This window comes from Stegodyphus dumicola, chromosome 2, assembly GCF_044657685.1.
Source record: "Stegodyphus dumicola isolate Sdum_Otavi_A_Nest chromosome 2, ASM4465768v1".
Lineage (NCBI taxonomy): Eukaryota > Metazoa > Arthropoda > Arachnida > Araneae > Eresidae > Stegodyphus > Stegodyphus dumicola.
The window spans coordinates 264,660,560-264,680,354 of NC_140769.1; the positions used below are offsets into that span (position 1 = coordinate 264,660,560).

Genomic DNA, 19,795 nt, shown 5'->3' on the forward strand with positions numbered 1-19,795 from the left:
GTTTTATGTATAAAAGAAGTTTTGGAGAATCTTAAAACTACAGTTGAAAGAAATCAGTTCAGGAAGTTAATATTTAATTGAGTTGATTCTTTTCGCTCTTTGTTCCAATTTAGTTTATTGTTTCTAAGCCCATTGCTTATTCAATTCTTTCTGCTTTTGATTTGCTTCTTGTTCCCGATGCTTTTCATCTAGGTTGTTATAAATGAATTATGAGCCATAAAAGAGAAATGATTAAGTTTATTGAATGAATGATTCTGATCCAATCCCATAAAAGAATGGTTTTGCCCATCTCTAGTGGGAGACTTTCAGTTCCGTGTTTATGGGTAATCTGTGTCAAAACTGGGGCACAGATGCACAGTTAATATGTTGGAATTATATCTGTAGGATTAATGTCGAAATTCTATTGTCTACCTATACCTACTGATGGCTTGAATTGTGTGTGTAAATGAGAAATAAATCTACCATCAACTTTTCGAACCGTATCATTCTTTTATATGTGTCTTGTGTATTTTGGAACTTCTGACAATTTAATGCAACTTCTTGAGGTTTTACAACATGCTTCTTGGTTCATAAAAAATTTCAAAATCGATCGCTTCTTACTTTTCTTAATTTGAACTTTTCAGACTTGGTTTTTTAAGGATTAATGATGACTATATGTTGAAATAAAAGGAAATGTTATGATGAAAATTTTGATGACTAGTTCACTGGGGGGTGGGAAAGCTAACCTTTCTGTCTCTCGATAAAATTAAAAATATTTCAAAATTATTTTTTGTTTTGAGTGATGTTAAACAAAATTTTGCTGATTAATTTCTATTTCTTTTCTTTCTATTCATTTTTCATTTTCTATTCGTTCTTTCTATAGCATTTTCATGCTTAAAAATGCTTTATAAATAAAATCTTTTCTCTTCTGTTTGAATTTTTTATGTGTAAAATTTTGAGGAAATTATAAAATTGAATGAAATTAAAATTTAGAGCAATAAATAAAATACTATTAAACTTAATATATATTTCCTCAGAACCATTATCTTTTAATCTGAATTATGTATTATGACAGAATTTCAAGTCAAATTCATCAGTTTGGGGTCCTCTTGAAATTATGTCACTACACAGTGCAAAAGTCTCCCGGTTTTTCATGCTTCAAGATTGGCAACTATGTGTGTATTTTGTACTGGTCTTGATTACTGTGTATTCTGAAAGCTTTTTTTTTTTTTTTTTTCATTTTATTTGTTTTTTAAGTTGTGCAAATAGCTTAGGTATTCTCGACCTTTCCAGACAGTTAAGCATTTGAAATTCTTTTAGTATAAAATTAATTTTAAATAGTTAGGTACTGATTTTATAAAGCTTCTGATGGAATATATGAAACTAGAGTGAGTGACTGCCATAGTATTTAGTAAAATAAAAGCCATCCATAATCAATTACATTATCAGCATGAGTCAAATACAGTGAATAATTTTAAGGAAAAAGTAAGTAATTTTGTTTTAGTTGAAAACATCAGATACCAGAAAAAAATAACTATCCTTACTTAATATGCTTAAGCTGTGAGTTTTTGTAAATATTATGTAGCTGGATATGCATCTGGATGTAATCCAATGAAAATCTTGAAGGGATGAACTTAACTAAACATTTTCTCGTGTCTAGATGAATTTTATAATTTTGGCTTCAACTTTTCAAAAAACAAATTTTTTTTGCTTAGCATTTTGAAACCAGTTTATAACAACTTACAAAAATTCAATAGAAATCAGCTGTCTGCGAAGTGATAGATCAAAATACAGCCAACTGAGTTGATTCTGAAAAAGGAATGGTGCCTAAGAAGGGAATGGAGGAAATTTCAAAATGTAAAATAAAGCATTTATCAGTATTAATAAAAGTATATTATAATAGCCCAAATGCTGAGCAAATTTTAAAACCAACTATAATTAATGTGATTCAGTGTTCGTATTAATTACTTTAAAAATCAGTTTTTCATTGGGGCTATTATTGGCATCTTTATTTGTCAGCACCGATACTTTTTATTTTCCTGTTCTGCATACCAGAAAACTCTTGTTTTTTCATTATATACACACAAAAATCAATTTTTCGTTGGGGCTATTATTAATCAGTTCATCATATACATACATAGAAAAATAAGGGCAATAAGTAGCATGCACACTACAGTAACTAGCAGAAAATTACTCAAGGGGAATGTGGATGTGAAGCAGTTCCTCCTTAGCATATGAAATAAATCGTATTCCTTGAATCACTCTTGGGTGAAACTCTTAATTTGTTACTCAACTAACCGTTAAATCTTACATTGGAATCGCAACTCAGCTCCTTAGTTCTCTGACTCTTACTTATGCACTGTGGTATGGGCTCTGAAAAAATTGGTTATAGTGTTTCAAAACTGTCTTCTTGCATACTTTCCAGAAAGTCGCTACTTTGCGATAAAAATTATCATCAAACCCCACCTGGAATGAAATTGCCTTTATCTCCCATTCTAATTGAGTGATTTTTAGAATTCCAATGTTGTTGCAGTCAGAATTAAGACATATGGCTGTAGATTAGATTAAGCACAAAATAAATCCAATTTTATTTTTTTGTCAATATACAGCACATTACTAAGTTTAACCCTACAATAGTAAGAAAAGTCTTCCTCCTTACTTGGGATATTTTGGGTGTAAAAGTGAAATATGGGATTTTCTGGATGGAATACAGCTTCAAAGACAAGAATGGGAGTAGAAGTCTAGCAGAATATCCTGAATAGCATTTATGTGAAGTATCACCTGGAATTGTTGCTACCAATATAACACAGCGGTTTATACCAGTTAAATTAATCACCTGTTATCCATCTTATGTTTTCTTCTACTCATGTCATAAGTTGACATACCCTGTTCATTTGTTTTGTAAACCTCAAGGAAAGTACCCATTAAAAACTTATGTTTCACTTACATCAGAAACTCAGTAAAAAGCTCAGTAACCTGAATAATGTAATATAAAGTGAATTTAAATTAATGTAGAGATCTTTCAAAATTACATTTCCGTGCAGCATAAAACCTCTCAGAAACTTCCAGTGTTTCATTTTTCAAGGTTGGCTTCTGTGATTTTGGAGTTAAAACACTTTTTGTTATTTTGTTTTGTAAGCTTTGTTTAGATGTGTCTCTTGGACTTGTTCATTTCTTGTCATCATGTCTTGTAAAATATTTATAAAAATTTAAACAGAAAATTATTTCGTAGTCACTTTGTTTCTTTCTTTCATTTTGCATCTTCAGCTAATTTAAATGGAATTTGTATGTTTTTGGCATGGAATATGAGTTGATGATTTCACTTTTAAAAGAGCCGCATAATGCAAAATATAAATTTTATGTATGGTTAAAAAAATTAAGAAATTTACCAAGATCATTTTTAGATTTCTACTGAAGACTAAAGTATGTATAAATATACTATAAGCAGTTCTAAATCTAGGTTTCAAGGAACTAACTAAGCCTATTTCAGGTATCACAAAATAAACAGATAATATGCTTACTGTTTCACTAATGTTTCAGGAAGCATTCGCTATCCTTCACGCTATCGCCATCTCCTAGGAGTGCAGCCTATAATATGTATAAATTCCACTTCTGTTCCTGTAGGTACGTAAATGTATTTTTGGTTTTAATGAAATATTTCTGATTATGAAAATAAAACATTACTTTTCTTTACTGTATGAATTTTTGGTCAAAACATTAACTTTTCTTGACTATAAGAATTTATGGTCAAAGCATAACTTTTCTGTATTACATAATTTATGATCAAAACATATCCTTCTTTTTTTTTTTTTTTTTTTCTGTAAAACATTTATTGGCAAAGTTTTTTTGGCTAAACGAATTTAAAATCAAAGTATTATTTTTCTTTGCTATAAGAATTTATGTTCAAAACATAACTTTTTTTCTTCGCTATAAGAATTTAGGGTCAAAGTGTCGCTTTTCTTTGCTATAAGAATTTATTTCAAAGTATTATACAGGTTTGTCATAAATTTATGCAAACTTCATAATTACATAATGAAAGAATTAATGCTCTGAAAAAATTTCGGTTTGCACAAATATGATCAAAAGTACACTGAATATTTTTTCCATGTGCTAAAGAAAGTGATTCCAAAAGTAACAGAAAGAGGGTGTTCACATGTTGTACTGAGACATTTTATGCAAATCAGGCTTGCAGTAAAACACCAGGCTGGAAATGGATTCATCGTTAGATACTGGAAGCATACTATAATTACCACATGGTTAAACGTTTCTACAAGAATAAATAGTGAATCCACAAGTATTGCATTGCAAAACTTTCACACAAAAAAAGACTGAAGGCACAATTCATCGAATGGATTACTGAATTTAGCATCATGTTTTGAGTATGAGAGTTTTAAGAATGATTCACAAAGTAGCAGATCATCTCTGAGCATGGATCACATCCATGTTGTACAAATGGTCATGAAAGAATTGGTCAGTGGGGAGTAGCAGTGCTTGTGAAGCTGCAAGGATGACGTGGATTCCTGAATTGTTGATCCGACATATTCTGCACCTAATCTTGAATCTGTATCGGCACAAAGTATAGGCACTTTACCAGTTATTACTGGCAGGTACAGATAAAAAGACGAAACTTTGTTACATGGTCACTGTCACAAATAAACATGACATGCAGTGACTGCTGAACATCATGTGGACAGATGAAGTACACTTTTCAGTGCATGGTGATGTCAATAACATTCGTATCTGGGAGACTTCGAGCCCTTGTGACTGCTTGAGCAAGTCAATGCGTTTTCCTTATGTGACTGTTCGATGTGGTTTCACAGCATCTTTCATTCTGGGCCTTTTCGTTTTTTTAAGAGCACTGTCCTGTATCCAGCTGGAAAACTTGTACAGTCACTGCAGAATGGTATGTTATGCTTTTGCATGCCCATGTTATGCCTGCATTGTGGGAAAGACATGCATTACCTGCTGTCAGTTTCATGCAGGATGGTGACCCACCCTATGTTGCACATGAAGCCAAGATATCCCTGTTGGAAACTTTCACTGAAGAATGAGTCATAAGTCAAGCTTACAAGTGGTCATCACGATCATCAGACTTGACCCTGGCAGATTTTTGGTTGTGGAAATCCTTAAGGTCTTTTGTGTACTGCAGCTCACCAGCCACTTTGGGGGAACGAAAGATGCCATTCGACAGACTGTTGGTGTCATTGATGCTGACATGCTGAACTTGGATGTAATAGCTGTAGTGGCATGCCTTACCTGCTTGATTTCTTATGCAGGTAGTCATGTTGAACATCTTTTATTTTAAAGTAAATGCACAGTATCATGCTATTATTATCTGTTTTGTTGTTTGTTTGTGTTTTACTGATTTGTATAAAATATCTCAGTATGACATCTAAGGGCCCTCTTTTGGCTACTTTTTTTGAGCATCTTTTATTATGAGTTTATAAAGTTTACACAAATTTACGATGCATCCTGTATTTACTGCAAGTGTATGAATTTTTTATCAAGTGGTGCTTTTCTTTTTCTATGAATTTATGCTTGAAGCATTACTTCTCAGCAAAGCGTTGTATTTGTGATTACTATATAATTAAAATTTACTGTATAATTAAAAAATATATATCTTCAGTTACTATATAATTAACATTTCTGTTTTGTTGTCTGCTATTTTATGTTGTTGCTGCTGTTTTGGGTCTTTCTCTTGTATGTTTCAGTTGCTTCTATAACATTTATATATAGCATTAGCATGAAATTTTAGAAATAAATATCTTGATGTACTTAATATTTATTTCCTGGAAATTACTGTTGTCCAATATATGTACATATATGTTGTAATGGAAAAGTGCATTAACAACTTTTAAATATGCATGGTTATGTAATATGCATCTGTAATTTTTATGCATGAAAAATAACATTTTTTGTGTTAATTTTCTGTTTAGCAATATTTTAAAGATACTTATCAAACTGCTAAAAATGCATGTTGTTCTCTTTGTTATATGAGTTTAAATTTAAATTTATGAATAATGTCCTATTTCAGATTTTAGATTCAGTTTTTAGCAATCTAGTTAATGACTGTTAATTAATTAGCAATGATTAGCATATTTTATTTGAAATTATTCCTTTCTAAGAAAAAGGCTTCTTTTTCTTTAGTTAAAAATAAACCTTTTTTACTCATGTAACATAAATATTTGCTAATAAATTTCCTATATACCTGGAAAACTGTATGAAGTTAAAAGGAAAAATGGTCAAGGAAAATATAAAATTTTTTTCAAAAAGCTCAGGGAAATTTTTCCTGGAAGGTCGGTAAAATTAAAAAAAAATATGTTGCCGTTCAGTTTTTTTCAGATAACAGCAGTTTCATATTTTAAATAGTAACCTATAAATAAAATTTTCTCATATTTCATAATGTTATCGCACTCATAGTTCTCCTCCCCCTCTCTTTTGTTAATGACCAGGCCTACCAGTGGTTATGAGCTAAATTCGTTCACACTGGTATTCAGTCCAGGGTTCAAAATCCTGGCAAACAGGCTGGCTGCATGGGCGTTTTCATGGTTTTTTTTTTCCGTCTGTGATGTGTATACGAGCCACTTTCCCTTAGAACGTTATCCACGAAGGCATCCCGTAGGCAGATAGCTTTGCCGTAACTAAATAAAACCAAATTAAGGCCTGTTAGTGAGTCATTCTTCACTCCTCTCTTTATATATTTAAATATTCCATAAGTTCTATTTTTAAAAAGAATAGTTGCCCTACAGATTTAAGTAATGGGTATTTATGTAATATCCTGTTAACTAAAACTACCACTAAACAATGTGATTTATTTCAATTATGGATAAGAGTTACAACATAACACACACTCATAACATTTGCACTATTGTCTGGTGTAACTGTGATAGATTCTTGATCATCTACTTTTTCTTTTGATGGACAAGGCTATAAGGTAACTGTTATTGCTGTTTTTTTTTTTTTTTTTTTTTTTTTTCATTTTGAAGAAAATGATTAAAAATTGGGACACCTGAGTTGTTCTGCAGAACAGCAAACAGTGGATTATTTTCATTCATATCCACAGTTACAGGATCCTACTACAAAAAAAAAAAAAAAAGTGTGTATTAATGGACAGGATATGATAAGCCAAATATGACCAGCAGAATAATTACAGAGTAGAGCAGTGACTTGCAGGAAGTTTGTACCTATAGTATTCTAAACAGAGATGGCCCACCAGCAGCCGAGTGGTAAAGTCGGTGAATACTGCTAGTTCGGTCTGAGGCTCGAGGCAAATGGGCTGGTTGCATGGGTATTTTTGTGGTTTCCCCATGTGTAATGTGTATAGGATCCAGTTTCCATTAGAAAGGCCTCCGTGAAGGAATCTGTTCCCTTAGGCAAATAGCCCTTGTGGGCTTTGTCATTATCAAATAAATAAAACAAGATTTTGGTGAAGTCAGAGGGCTGAACAAAATATTAGAAATAGCTGAAAATCTTCATACGAAGTGAAAAAATGAATGTGGTCGAATACTGTTCTTCAGAATTCCACATTAATAATTAGCACAACTTTGGGGGGATCTTCTCCAAATTTCATGGTTCGATGGTAGCCGACTTTCGCTGTCAAGGGGATAATATGTAAGCACCAATTAATATAATTTAGAAGTTATATTATTATACATAATAATAAATAATTAAATACTATTTTCAGTTCATTGTAATTTTAAATTCCATAATTTTATTTTAAAATCTAAAGGAATAATATTTTTCGCAAGTTCCTTTTTTAGAATGAGTATTTTCCAGAATTTGATGTTTATTTTAAAAACTCTACCTTCTGATTGAATGGTTTAAATAGTATATATATATATATATATATCAAAAACTTAAATTGATAATTTAGTAGAAGTAGATTAATCTGCGGAAGATGCTAAAATCATATAAAAGAACCTGTTACATTTTAAAATTGTGAATAAAAATTAAAGATCATACTTTTTGAAAATGTTTTATAGTTAATTAATTATAAGTGAATATACCAGTCATATTAAAATTTATAATACATTATAGATTATTGATATTTTTATATTCCAGGTCAACGTCTCAAGGGGTAATAATCCAAAACATCAAAACCTGAATATATGATGATATATAATTTGAATGTATATAGGCATAGGAATTATTATTAAGTGTTAATATTGTGAAAACTTGTGAGAAGGCCATAGTTGAAAAGTAACACAGGCTGCAAAAATGTAAAAACGGCCATACAGTCCTCCAAAAAAATTTTTTGTCTATTGTGAAAAACTTTCTTCTTATTATTTATGAAGTATCTGTAAGTTGTAAAGATAGCCAGACAATTTTTTTTTTTGTCATTGCACAAAATCACCAATGAATTGGTGGATTTTTTGGGGGTAGGGGTGAGAGCGGACAATCCAAAAGTACCTTTTTTTTTCACCATGCTATTATGCAAATTATTAAAAAAAAAAAAAAAAAGTTAAAACTTTTATACTTAAATTAGATAAAATATATTCATATAAACTAATTATGTTGTAGGTAAATGTCCGCAGCAGAGCAAAGAAAAAAGGTCATCTGTTGCCGAACCTAGCCGTACAAATGTAAGTTTATATTCATAATACATGAGCCTTTTCCACTTTTAAGTTTCATATAGTGTAGATGATATATAATCATTTCTTTATATATAAATAATATGCAGGGCTAGTCATAAAGATTCATCCTGTTACAAAAAGTTAGTTTAGTGATCTCATACTCATGGCCTATATATGAATCTTAAAGCAGTTTTATGTGACCCATGAATACCTTTCAATTATGTGTTATTTGTTGCAAAGATTTTATTTATTTAAATTCTAAGTTTTGATGATGTATAACCATTAAAAACAAACTTGAATAATGCACCAGAAAATCTATTAATGCAGCTAGTTAATTTAACCCTTTCCAGCACGCTACCTTTTAAAGTTGGAATTTTGATAAAAAAAAAGGTAGGCAGTCTAATTATGCCCAGAGGAATACACAATTAAAATTTTGTGAAGATAGCACTTATGTTTAATTCTGTGGGGGCGGGTGACCAAAGTTGGCACACTGATTGAATAGAGCTTCAAAAAGAGTGCTGAAATGAGCATTGTTGTCAATGAACTGACCGATGAGATGCGGAGAAACAAAGAATACAAACTCTCAGTTGTCCTGGGTACTTCTAGGGTTCATCGTTTGATTTTAGGCAAGATTTCAAGGTAAAAATTTAAAACTAATATAAAATAAGGAGATTAGCATACAGCCAAAAAAGTAACATAGAAATTTCTTTTCAAACAATTCCTTTTATACCCTAAAGAAAATCTGGAAGATTTCTTTGAAAAATGAGGGGCTTAAAAAACTAAACATGGCTAAAATATATGGACTGGTTTGTGTTGAACTGCCATCTACTATAAATAAAGAAGGTTCAGAGTGTAACCTATAGTAACCTATAAATCCTTTTTCAATTAATTTTTCTGTGCGTACAGAAGGAAATTTTTAGATGTGTCCAGACTGGACACACTGTGCCGCAAAGGGTTAAAATGTGGTTGATTGCATTAGCCCTGAGTGTGGCGTTCAGATAGTCTCTGGCATTTTATCACTATCAGCTAAATTCACAGCTTCATTGCAGCTTAATCAACAGGAGATTTATGCAAAGGAAAGCAAGTTTTGATTGTGAAAACTCATTACAAGAATCATGACTGTTATGCATAAACTGTTAGGGAGCTTTGTCCAGTCTTTGGACATTAAAATGAACCTAATGAAACAACAGTTTGCAAATTTAAAAAAAAAAAAAAAAAAAATTGAGGACTCGGATTTGATTGCAGGCATTACATTACCATGCGTGGAGTCAAGCTGGTTTGTCAGAAATATCACTGTTGCATGTTACAGTTTTGTTCAAATCCCTCAAATTTGCAACTTAGAATCCTAGATATCCTAGAAAGACTAACAACAGAAGAACTTAAATAGAAAATTGTGTCATTAGCTGTCTCAATAGGCAGATAAATGGAAAAGTAATTATAAATTTCACCAAACGGCTGTGGTGCTGCAGAGCAAATCATGGAGAACATACATAAAACAGTATTTTTCATTCTAAGTTGGAACATTTACCTGTTTTAAATATATAAAAAATACTTTCATTTTCTAAAAATAGAGTATTTTTACTGATCATATTAAATTTAGTGCTTTTGTTGGGACACCCTTCATATTTTACAAAATTTATCCACATAACAGTATGCATGTGAATTAATTTTGTTTTCTGTTTAAAAGTATTTTGACAGATAAAAGCTCTCCCTCCCTACTTGGGATTTTTCTCAGAATAAAAGTGTAAGAAAATTACAAAAAGGAATAAACCAAAGAGCATTCAGTTCAGAATACCTAATTAAATATTAATATATTACTTCAGAATCATATTATAAATAGCTCAGTAATTTGCATCATGCATTGTAATGTTTACGTTTGTTTGAAGTTCTTTTGAAATGACTGTCTAGCATAAAATCTTCTCCAAACCTCCCGGTTTTTCTATTTCTTGGTCAATTGGGATCTTGAAGTGTGAAAAATTGAGAGATATCATGCCTACTTTCTAGCTGAGGCATATTTTTCTAAAAAATTCTTCACTGAAAGTTAGTTTACTGTTTCCTGTTAAACTTATTTTTTCTTTTCGCTTTTCTCAGGTTACAACAGCAACAGATTCTCCTAAAATGTCATCCTCCTCTTCAAGGTAAGCTCAAAGCTCATTTGATCATAGAAAATGTTTTGATATTTTACTATATCTTTATATAAAAAAATTGAAAACTAAACTGTGCCACATGTATTTTATGAAGGACATTCCAATATAAACAGGAATTACTATGCTGCATTCTTGTAAAAAGAGCTTAACATAATCGCAGCAGAAAATACTTGCATGTTAGGACTTGACAAAATTAGCTGTAGTTTTTCATTCTGTAACCCCTGTTAGTTGTAATAATTGTATTGGAGTTGAAGGTTCACAACAATTTTTTCCAGCATATTTTCATTAGATTTTTGATATGAAAATTCCATTTCATCTCTAATATATTTGGAACTTAAAAATAAATTTAGTGTGACTGTCTGTTGGTCTAATAAAAGTGTTTCAAGCTATGGTAGATATATTTTTATGATACATCACATTATTAGAGTTGGTACCCTTTTTACACAAATATAAAGTGCTGCTTTTGGTACAGGTATTGGTACATGATGGTATATAGATATATTTGATTTTTATTTGGCACCTGTAATGGTACATTATATTATTTTTTGGCTTCATAATTTTTACACAAAATATATAAAGGAATGCTGAATGATGTCCTTTTTGGTACATATATTGGTACATGATCAAACATTTAGTTTTAGTTTAAATTTGGTACCTTTAATGGTACATTACATTATTTTTAGTGGTACAGTTTTTGCCCAAAATATTTAAATGAATGTAAAATGTTGCCCCTTTTTGGTACTTATATTGGTATGTGATGGCACATTTATTTTTGATTCTTATTTATGAGGTATACAATTTAAAAGTGTGAGAACCTCTAATTTAGAATGTATTATTGGTGCAAATCTTTTAAAGGAGACTGATGATGGTTGAAAATGAATGATCTCCGCTTTGACTTTATCAATGAAGTTGACCTGACTGTAATCCACGTTCTAATTCAGGTCATTAATAGCTAATTAGCAAACGTGTTTGCTAGTTTTTCTGGCTACTTTTATGCTAGGGTTTATTGATTCTAGCTTTGCCTCATTCATTTGCAGAATTTGGATATTATAAGAATTATTTTACCCAGGACATATTACTTTTGTAGCTGTATTAGTTAATAGACTGTTTAGAAATAACTTTTTTTGTGCATGATAATTTTTAAATGCATGGAAGAGATTTATAAATATGAAATGTAACACTCTTTTAAATCTTGAAGGAATTTAAAATGAGTATTGGTAGAGTTGAAGCACTATTTAAAGATCACCATAAATTTAGAATTATAAGGAAAAGTCATTAATTAAGAAGAGAGAAATTCACATATAATGGTGCTGTGCAAGAATAATTTTGTACCTCAGTTAAATATTCTGCTTATATCTCGATTCTTTTGTGCAAATTTCATCGAATCAGGTGATGTGGATTTGATCTGTTCTAAACAAAGTTACGCCACTGATGAAATAAAATGCATTGTACTATAACAAAGTTATTCTTAAAATATTTAGACACAGCAATAACATATTTGCAAAACTTAGTACTTAATTATGACCTTAACTACATTTGTTACCGTATTCTGATGCAATTCAAATTTTCCAACTCTCCAGTTGTCAGTAAATAAGGTAGTCCGGCTTGTACTAGTTGGGAGTTTTGCTGTTTGTCTGCTCTTTATAATAAATGGCCATCATGTAATCAAAAGACTTTTATTCTTTTGGAATTAAGAAACATCGTCACCACCAAAGGAGTGTAGTGTATTGCAATGGTAGACAAGTACATAGAAAAAATGTGTTTAAATTGTTTAGTAAGTAAAGTTTAGGTATCAAATTCCTGTTTATATTTGAGCATCCGTCATAAAATAATGCATGAGGAACATCATGAAGTGAAATATTTTCTTTGTCCCACAGCACTCCTCGTAAAAACTACACTCCCAGTGGGTATTCTCAGTGGCGCAGAGTGGCCACTAAACTGGGAGTTAAGTAAGTCCAATCTGTGTGTTACACTGCATGTCGATGTGCATTGCCTTTCACATCAGTGTTGTTTTTTGGGACGCTAAACACAGTTTTATTATTGAAATTAAGTGTTTAATCAGTAGTTCCTGAATGCAGTTGCATGCACCTGTAGATGCATTATTTCTGGAGTTAGAAATAAGAATTAAAAATAAAAATTAATTAATCTAGGTTTACATGCTAAATCTCTACTAAAACATTATGGGCTCGTTTGTTTCATCGGCTTTAATCTGAATGAATGCCTCGACCAAGTTCATCTCCATTTGTTGCCATTTCAAGTAGCTTATTTTAAAGTCACTTTTATGGCGGAGTTTATTGATGATTTTAGTTTTGTCCCTTTCATTTATAGAGTTTGGAGCTGACAGATGAAAGATGTGCTGTATTTTTGTTGCTGTATTTGTTGATAGGCAGTTTATAAATATCATTCTCTTATGCTTGGCAATTGCCCCACCAGTGGCCAAATGATTAAGATTACCAGGTAATATTATTTGTAGTTTAGACCTAGGTACTAACTCAGGTGATAGAGCTGGCTATATAATTGATTTTTGTAATTTCCCAAGTCTCAATATGCAGTTCTTCAAGGAGCCTTTATTTTTTATTCAAGCATTGTAAATGCTTTTCTAAATAGTTCCTTTTCATCAGGGGAGCAAGCATTAGTGCAATTTTTCAAGAAGTGTTTCATCTTCAAGCAAGCACTAATAAACACTGTTTCAAGGTGTCTTTCTTCTTCAATGAGCAAGCATTATAAATACTTATGAAGTCTCTTTTCCTCAATAAACATTAATACAGTAGACTCAACTTAATGAGATTGTGGTTGATGTTGCCATTCAGGTATTGTTGTCAAATTAGGAAAATTCCTGCTTATTTGTGTACAAAAATGTGAAAAATGCATTGCTTATTATGATCAACAGTTCAGTTAATATGATATTTTTTTTAAGTGACATAAAGTCCCCAAATGGTCTTCAAATAAGATCAAAATAAATTTTAAAAACATCTAATGTGACATAAAGTTCGGGATTAAGTTGTCAAGTAATTTGGTTTGGATTTTAGTCAACTATTTAAAATTATGCTAAAAAGGAACCCTAGTTTGGTGTAGGTTTTGACTGCAATTGAACATAGATCAGGAGGAAAAACATTTCGTTGCTGTTCTGTTTTCAGGACCAGAGTTGTCGGCTAATGTTTCGCTAAACTTCCCAAGAGACCAGTCCATAAGAAGTTGCCAATATTTCCTTTTAAAATCCTTACAGTGTTTACTTTGTAAAAGAAAAGAAAAAAAAAATTGCCTTTTGAAATTGGCAACGAGAATAAAAATTTTAAATATTTAACAGTCACTTGTTTGATTGTATGAATATCTGTTATTTTATTTTTTTTTATCTGTTATTTTATTTTTTTTCACTTGCATTTTACTTTAACTTAACCATATTGTAAATATCTTGGCCATCATTTTCATATTTAAAATTTTTTGTCAGATGGGTCAGCTTATCTCGATATCTAAATGTGGTCATAATAATAGAACAGTACCAAATTTTTCAGACCTTTTTTCCCAAAAAGGTTGCTTTTTTTTTGTATGTTTGTCAAGTAAAGTCATTAAATAAATTCTACATAGATTATGAAAATAGCTAAGTGCCCTTTAAATCAGATTGCATTGGCTTCTATAGCAGGCCTTGCTTTGTTCAGTTCTGTGCTTATAGCTAAGTGTAAGCATCCTTTGCTGTGATTTTTCTGCATGCAAATTTAATTGTGGAATGTTTCTTTGTATGCTTATGTTAAATTGAATCTTTCATCAAATTGCTTATTTTGTAATATTTTTTGGGTTTCCTTTTAAGTTTTTATTTTTTATCATTTACGTGTCTTGTGTAATTATTTTAATATTTCATAATACAGAAAAATTCATTTGGTATTTCTGATTTCTATTTTTATTTGTATAATCTCAGTATATATATTTATACATTTTACAGTAAAGTAATATGTGAAGAAAAAGAAGTAGAGGTAGTAGAAGACAGTGGCTCAAAGTAAGCTTGTTTTAGAATAGCTTTTTTGTTTTTTTTTTAAAAAAAAGAACATTCATGAGATATAATGCTCATATAATATGGTTTTATGTTTCTGCTGATAATTGTTGCTGTCCATTTAAGTGTTTCTGAACTAGCCATCTTCACACAGCTCGCCACCTATGATAGTTATTAAAGAAATAAAAAATATATAAAGATATTCATAACCGTAATTTCATAGTTCCAGCTAATTTATAACAATAGAGATGAAAAACTGTATTTATTACATTTCAATCCTTTATTTTGTTAATCATTCACATACAGATTTAATTAAAAAAAAAAATTAAATACTTTGAACTTTGCTGAATGGCAACATACTAATGTGTTTAAGATAAAAAGTGCTTAATTTTACATAGTGGCAATGCATTTTCTTTCAGTCGCTGAATTTGTTGATTAATTTTGAAAGACAAATACCTTGTGCTTTGCTGAGTAGCAGCACATTGGCTTTAAATATTGCTGATTTTGTTAATCAGAAAACTATTAAATTTACACAAAATATGGTCTAAAACAAAATTTTAATAATTATGAACAAGCAATTTTTTAATTTAATTTTTTTGTTGGAAAAAGGAGAAGGGCACTTAATTCGAATTTGATATTTTGTTTTTATTAGATAAAATGCAAGCCCTTTATTAAAATGTTCATTGCTCACCATTGTGCTTGTGCTAAAGTCCTGTCCAGTACCAGAGGATTTATTTTGTGGGAGGAGAGAAAAGAAAAGAGAGAAGCAAGCTTTTGCATTTTAATGATTCAGAATATGTTAATGTGCATGTTACATAGGTAAAGAGCAGAAAACTTTTATTTTGTTGATAATCCTGCACTTTAACAGGATAAAACAGGTATTCTGCAGATTAACTGGGTAATGTGCGCATAAATGGCCTTCGAACTTTAACAGTAGCATATACATTGTATATTTAAAAATTCTTACAGTATATAGGTTGGGCTTGTGGATACACTGTTTGTTTTTGATTTAATTTTGCATTTTTAGTTCAGAAACAGTTTTTTTTTCTTTTCCATTTTTAGATATACCAACCCCTTGAAGAAGAAACACAAATTCTTTGCTATTTTCACTATTTTCTTGTATTTGATTATTTTTATAGTCATTTAATTCAATGTTCCCCCCAACATTTGTTTGTTATTTAACTTGAGCTTTGTTTTGAAACCTAGATAGTCCCTTTCATGATTTTTGTTAAAGCATTTATGCATACTTTTTAATTCTGTAATTATACCATGTACCAAATATCAACTTTTAAAAATACATTTTCGTATGTTTCTCTAGCATCTATGAAACGAATTCAGCGTCTATGGAATCCCTAGAAGATGGTAAGTAACTGTTTTATAAGGAAGTGTAGTTGAACCTGAATGTTGTAATACTGATTTATGAAGCATGCTTTTAAGTACAGGCTGTTATATATTGAATAAAAAAAAAAAAAAAAAAAAGAGAGAAAAGTACACCTGTGAACAATGTTAGTAACTTTATTTTGATAAATCAAATTTACAATGAAACTACAGTTATCCAAGTTTAACCCCATAGGGAAAAATCAGAAAAGGTTAGATCTGGGTATATCAGTGGCCAACAAAGCAGGGCATGTAGTTTGATGATGATCCTAACACAACATTTCACTGGAAAGAGGATAACAAATTAGGTCATAAATCTCTTTTTATTTTTTGAGGGTTGGAAAACATAAAGCGATGAGACTCTCTTGGGGCTAATGATTCAGGCCAGATTTAACCCCAATGACTGCATTTTGTTGCTGATGCCTGGATGATACTTTTCAATTTGCCGTCTCACTCTTAGGAGAAATGATGAAGTGGTTAAGGAAAGAAAAGCCTACATATCAAAGGCTTTTTCTCCAGGAAGTGCAGATGCGTTTTGATAGTGGGTAAATTTTTCGTTCTAGTTCTAGTGTTTTCCTGTGGAAAACAGCACCTGCGGGCTTTTTGGAATGGTGCAACTAAATTCAGGGAACAAAAATTGTCACTTGTTCCTTTTTCTCAGCTAACCATTGGATTTAGGGGAACATTTTTTCTCACTTTTGCATTCTGTTTGAGAGCTAGAATTCGATTTCTTTATTTTCATACCTACATATTCTCGGTTAAAACTACTGCCATGTTTTCTTTCTATTCCCATCAGTGACACTTTAGCGATTTTAACTTTTTTTAATTGGTATGATGCAAAAAGAATTTTTTTTCTGGTGTTACTTAAAGTAGTACATTATGCTGTATATTCAGGGCTTAAATTCAGCTGGAGCTCTGTTGAGTTATTACTTTTTAGTTTTGAGTGAAGTTGTAATTCCAGCCAGAGTCCCAAATAAGAGGACATCCAATATTTTATTTTATTTTTAATCATTTACCACTAGTTTCCTAATTTATTAAATTTTTGTTTATCTCTTTACATTTTATTAAATGTTAGTTTTAATTGGCTAACTATTTTAATTATTAGTGTACTATTTTATTTATTATTTTTCCCCCTTTTTTGGCGATCTTATGTGGGGCACCATTTAGAAATTACGTTATGATTATAAGGAACTTTGTTTGACCTTTAATTTTAGCTCCATATGATAACGTGTCAAAATTCTTTTAGGTAGCCAAGGATGTAGTGATGTAGAAGACGATGCCATGCTTCATCTCCTCGATGACGAGCCCGAGTCTTGGCACGGTACAGTTGATAAAAAAGTATGAAAGATTTTTGTTTTCATTTGCATGAATCGTATCGATATGGATTATTTCATTCATTTGAGAGGATAGCAAATTAGTCATGTCACTAGTTGTAACCTAATTGCATATAGTCCTTATCAAACTAATATAGCAAATAAATTATGTGGTATTATTGTCTAGTGCATAGTTTTCTCATCATGGGTGTTGTCAAATGACTGGGAGGGAGTAGTGAGAAAATGACACTATTTATCTGAGGGCAGTAAAGGGGCATTCAACAGCAAGTAAGCAGTTGCAATGCGTTTGGAAAATTCGATTCCTTAAACACTTATGATGCAAACATTTAAGTTTTCATTTGATTTTAGAAATTTTAATCACATATCTTTATAAGAATTTGTACCAGATTATTAGTCAAACCTTTATGCCAGTGAATCGGATTTCGTGTACTGTAAAACCTTGTTTCATGAATTTAATTCATTCCTGAAAGCCATTCGATAACTGCAAGGTTTATAAACCAAAATATTCTGCACCCATAGGAATTAATGTAAAATGGACTTATCTATTTCTGATCCACAGGTAATTGTTTATTTAACGTTTACAGCAGAACTTTGTGCACAAGTTCATAATCAAAAATCAATGCCAAGCAAATCACTAAATGTAAAATTAAATGTATAAACACAGTGTTAAATGGATAAAACAATGAAAACTTAATTTTACTCTACCTGTATGAATGAAATGATGTATGAATGAAAATGATGAAGACATTTTTTTTTTTTTTTTTTTTTTGGATGGAAAGTTACCTTCCATAAAAATACAAGTGATTACATTTAGGGGCATTGTCTTTTATCTTTTTTTTTTTTTTTTTTTTTCCTTTAAGCATCATTTGACTCTGCTTGAGAATCACTGGGCTTATATCTCACTAAAAAATCATCCAATGTGGCTTGTATTTTTCTCTGTCATTAAATGTTTCAAAGTGAGACATGGCATTTTCATTGAAAATTCTTGATTTTAATATAGAAGAAGATGCTCCGTAGCTACCATCAAATATTGGTACTGGTACTAGTTTTCTGGTTTATTTATGCTAAGAATATTCTAAAAATTTCTGAAACTGGAAAATTATGGGTTTTTATTGACTATAATGAGTTTTTTTTTAGTTAAAAAATTAATGAACTAAAGATTAACATTATTTATTTTATGCAAAATATGATCTATTTCCCTGTGTATTTTCCCCTTTAGCTTTCTTAGCACCAGGATTTGAAATTTAAAAAATATTCATGTCATTTTTCTTTCCACAGTGCATTCAAAGACTGAGCTCCCCAAAATTTTAGAATGGATTTATCCACATAGTGATTATTTTCATCCTACTAACAAAGACAAGCCCTTGCAAACTAGCTGTGATGGTCATGCCAAACCTTTCCCTTCTAATTGTTGATATTTAAAGCAGTTAAATATGAGAATTGACCCATCACAGTGAAGCAAACAGGAACCAACATTAGGTCTACGATTTTGCTGAGTTGGCTGCACATTCTTCTCTAATCATTTTTGGATGATTTGATCCCTAAAGAGTAGCAGAGACAGATATAAGAGCGGGCAAGATTCAAGTTGCAGGAGAGCAGAAATAAGCATATCTTAGACATTGTAAAATTACTATTAATGTGTATTCTTATTGGAATCTAAGAAATAATATTGTAATAGCTGTAGTTTTCCATGATTACTTTTCATTTACCATGTTCTTAATGTAACCACATCCTTCCGGAATTAAGTTATTCACATAATTTTCCCATCTTAATTTTTTTGATAATAAAATTAGTATTAAAAAAAGTTATATGAGGAAGTACGGTATATTTGAATTGAGTGTTCATCATCCGAGGAGTTTTTGACTCAACTAATTTGTTTGTAAAGCTAGGCGTTTGTGATCTTCAGTTCTGCTGTAGTTTAATTTTTCTTTTTCAAGAAATCAGAAGTTAGCAATCACTGTTCTAAAAAATTATCACAAATCTCTATTTGAAGCAACATACAGTATGCTCGAATAATATTCTCTTTCAATACCTACCACAGCAGATATTGCAGGAATCTCAGTATGTTTTTCAGATATATAAAATAAATATTTAAAGAAATCAGTCTTTAATTGCTATTTTAGGCATCTTTAATTGCCACCACTCGAACCAGCCTTCTGGGATTTTCACTGCTGATTCTGAGAGCTCATGATGGGGATTGGCTTTGTTAACCTGAGTTTTGATTGGTCGCTTTATGTGGGCTACCCTGCACTAAGGATTTACTCAGAATATGGATCTAATGGACCAGCTGCTATGCTACTGGTACCACCAGATTTGGAACTTAACAGTCACCAGACCTGTCAAGAGTTGGAATAATGCCTTTCCCCTAACCCTAGCCTTGGAAACTACCAGGCTTCTATT

The 19,795-nt window shown here is 31.0% G+C and overlaps 1 protein-coding gene across 6 annotated transcripts in view; it reads left to right on the top strand.

The window, feature by feature from the left end:
- The window catches only part of LOC118197830 (A-kinase anchor protein 13-like), a 281,410-nt gene that overhangs the window by 179,619 nt on the left and 81,996 nt on the right, over nucleotides 1–19,795 (top strand). For 3 of the 6 annotated variants that reach the window (XM_085812122.1, XM_035369379.2, XM_035369383.2), the window contains 7 exons: nucleotides 3,520–3,603; nucleotides 8,500–8,561; nucleotides 10,644–10,690; nucleotides 12,577–12,648; nucleotides 14,637–14,690; nucleotides 16,003–16,046; nucleotides 17,308–17,399. In XM_085812122.1, the coding sequence (XP_085668248.1) occupies nucleotides 3,520–3,603; nucleotides 8,500–8,561; nucleotides 10,644–10,690; nucleotides 12,577–12,648; nucleotides 14,637–14,690; nucleotides 16,003–16,046; nucleotides 17,308–17,399 (455 nt within the window). The remainder of the gene's footprint in view (nucleotides 1–3,519; nucleotides 3,604–8,499; nucleotides 8,562–10,643; nucleotides 10,691–12,576; nucleotides 12,649–14,636; nucleotides 14,691–16,002; nucleotides 16,047–17,307; nucleotides 17,400–19,795) is intronic. The other 3 variants (XM_035369382.2, XM_035369381.2, XM_085812123.1) reach the window with 3 other exon arrangements.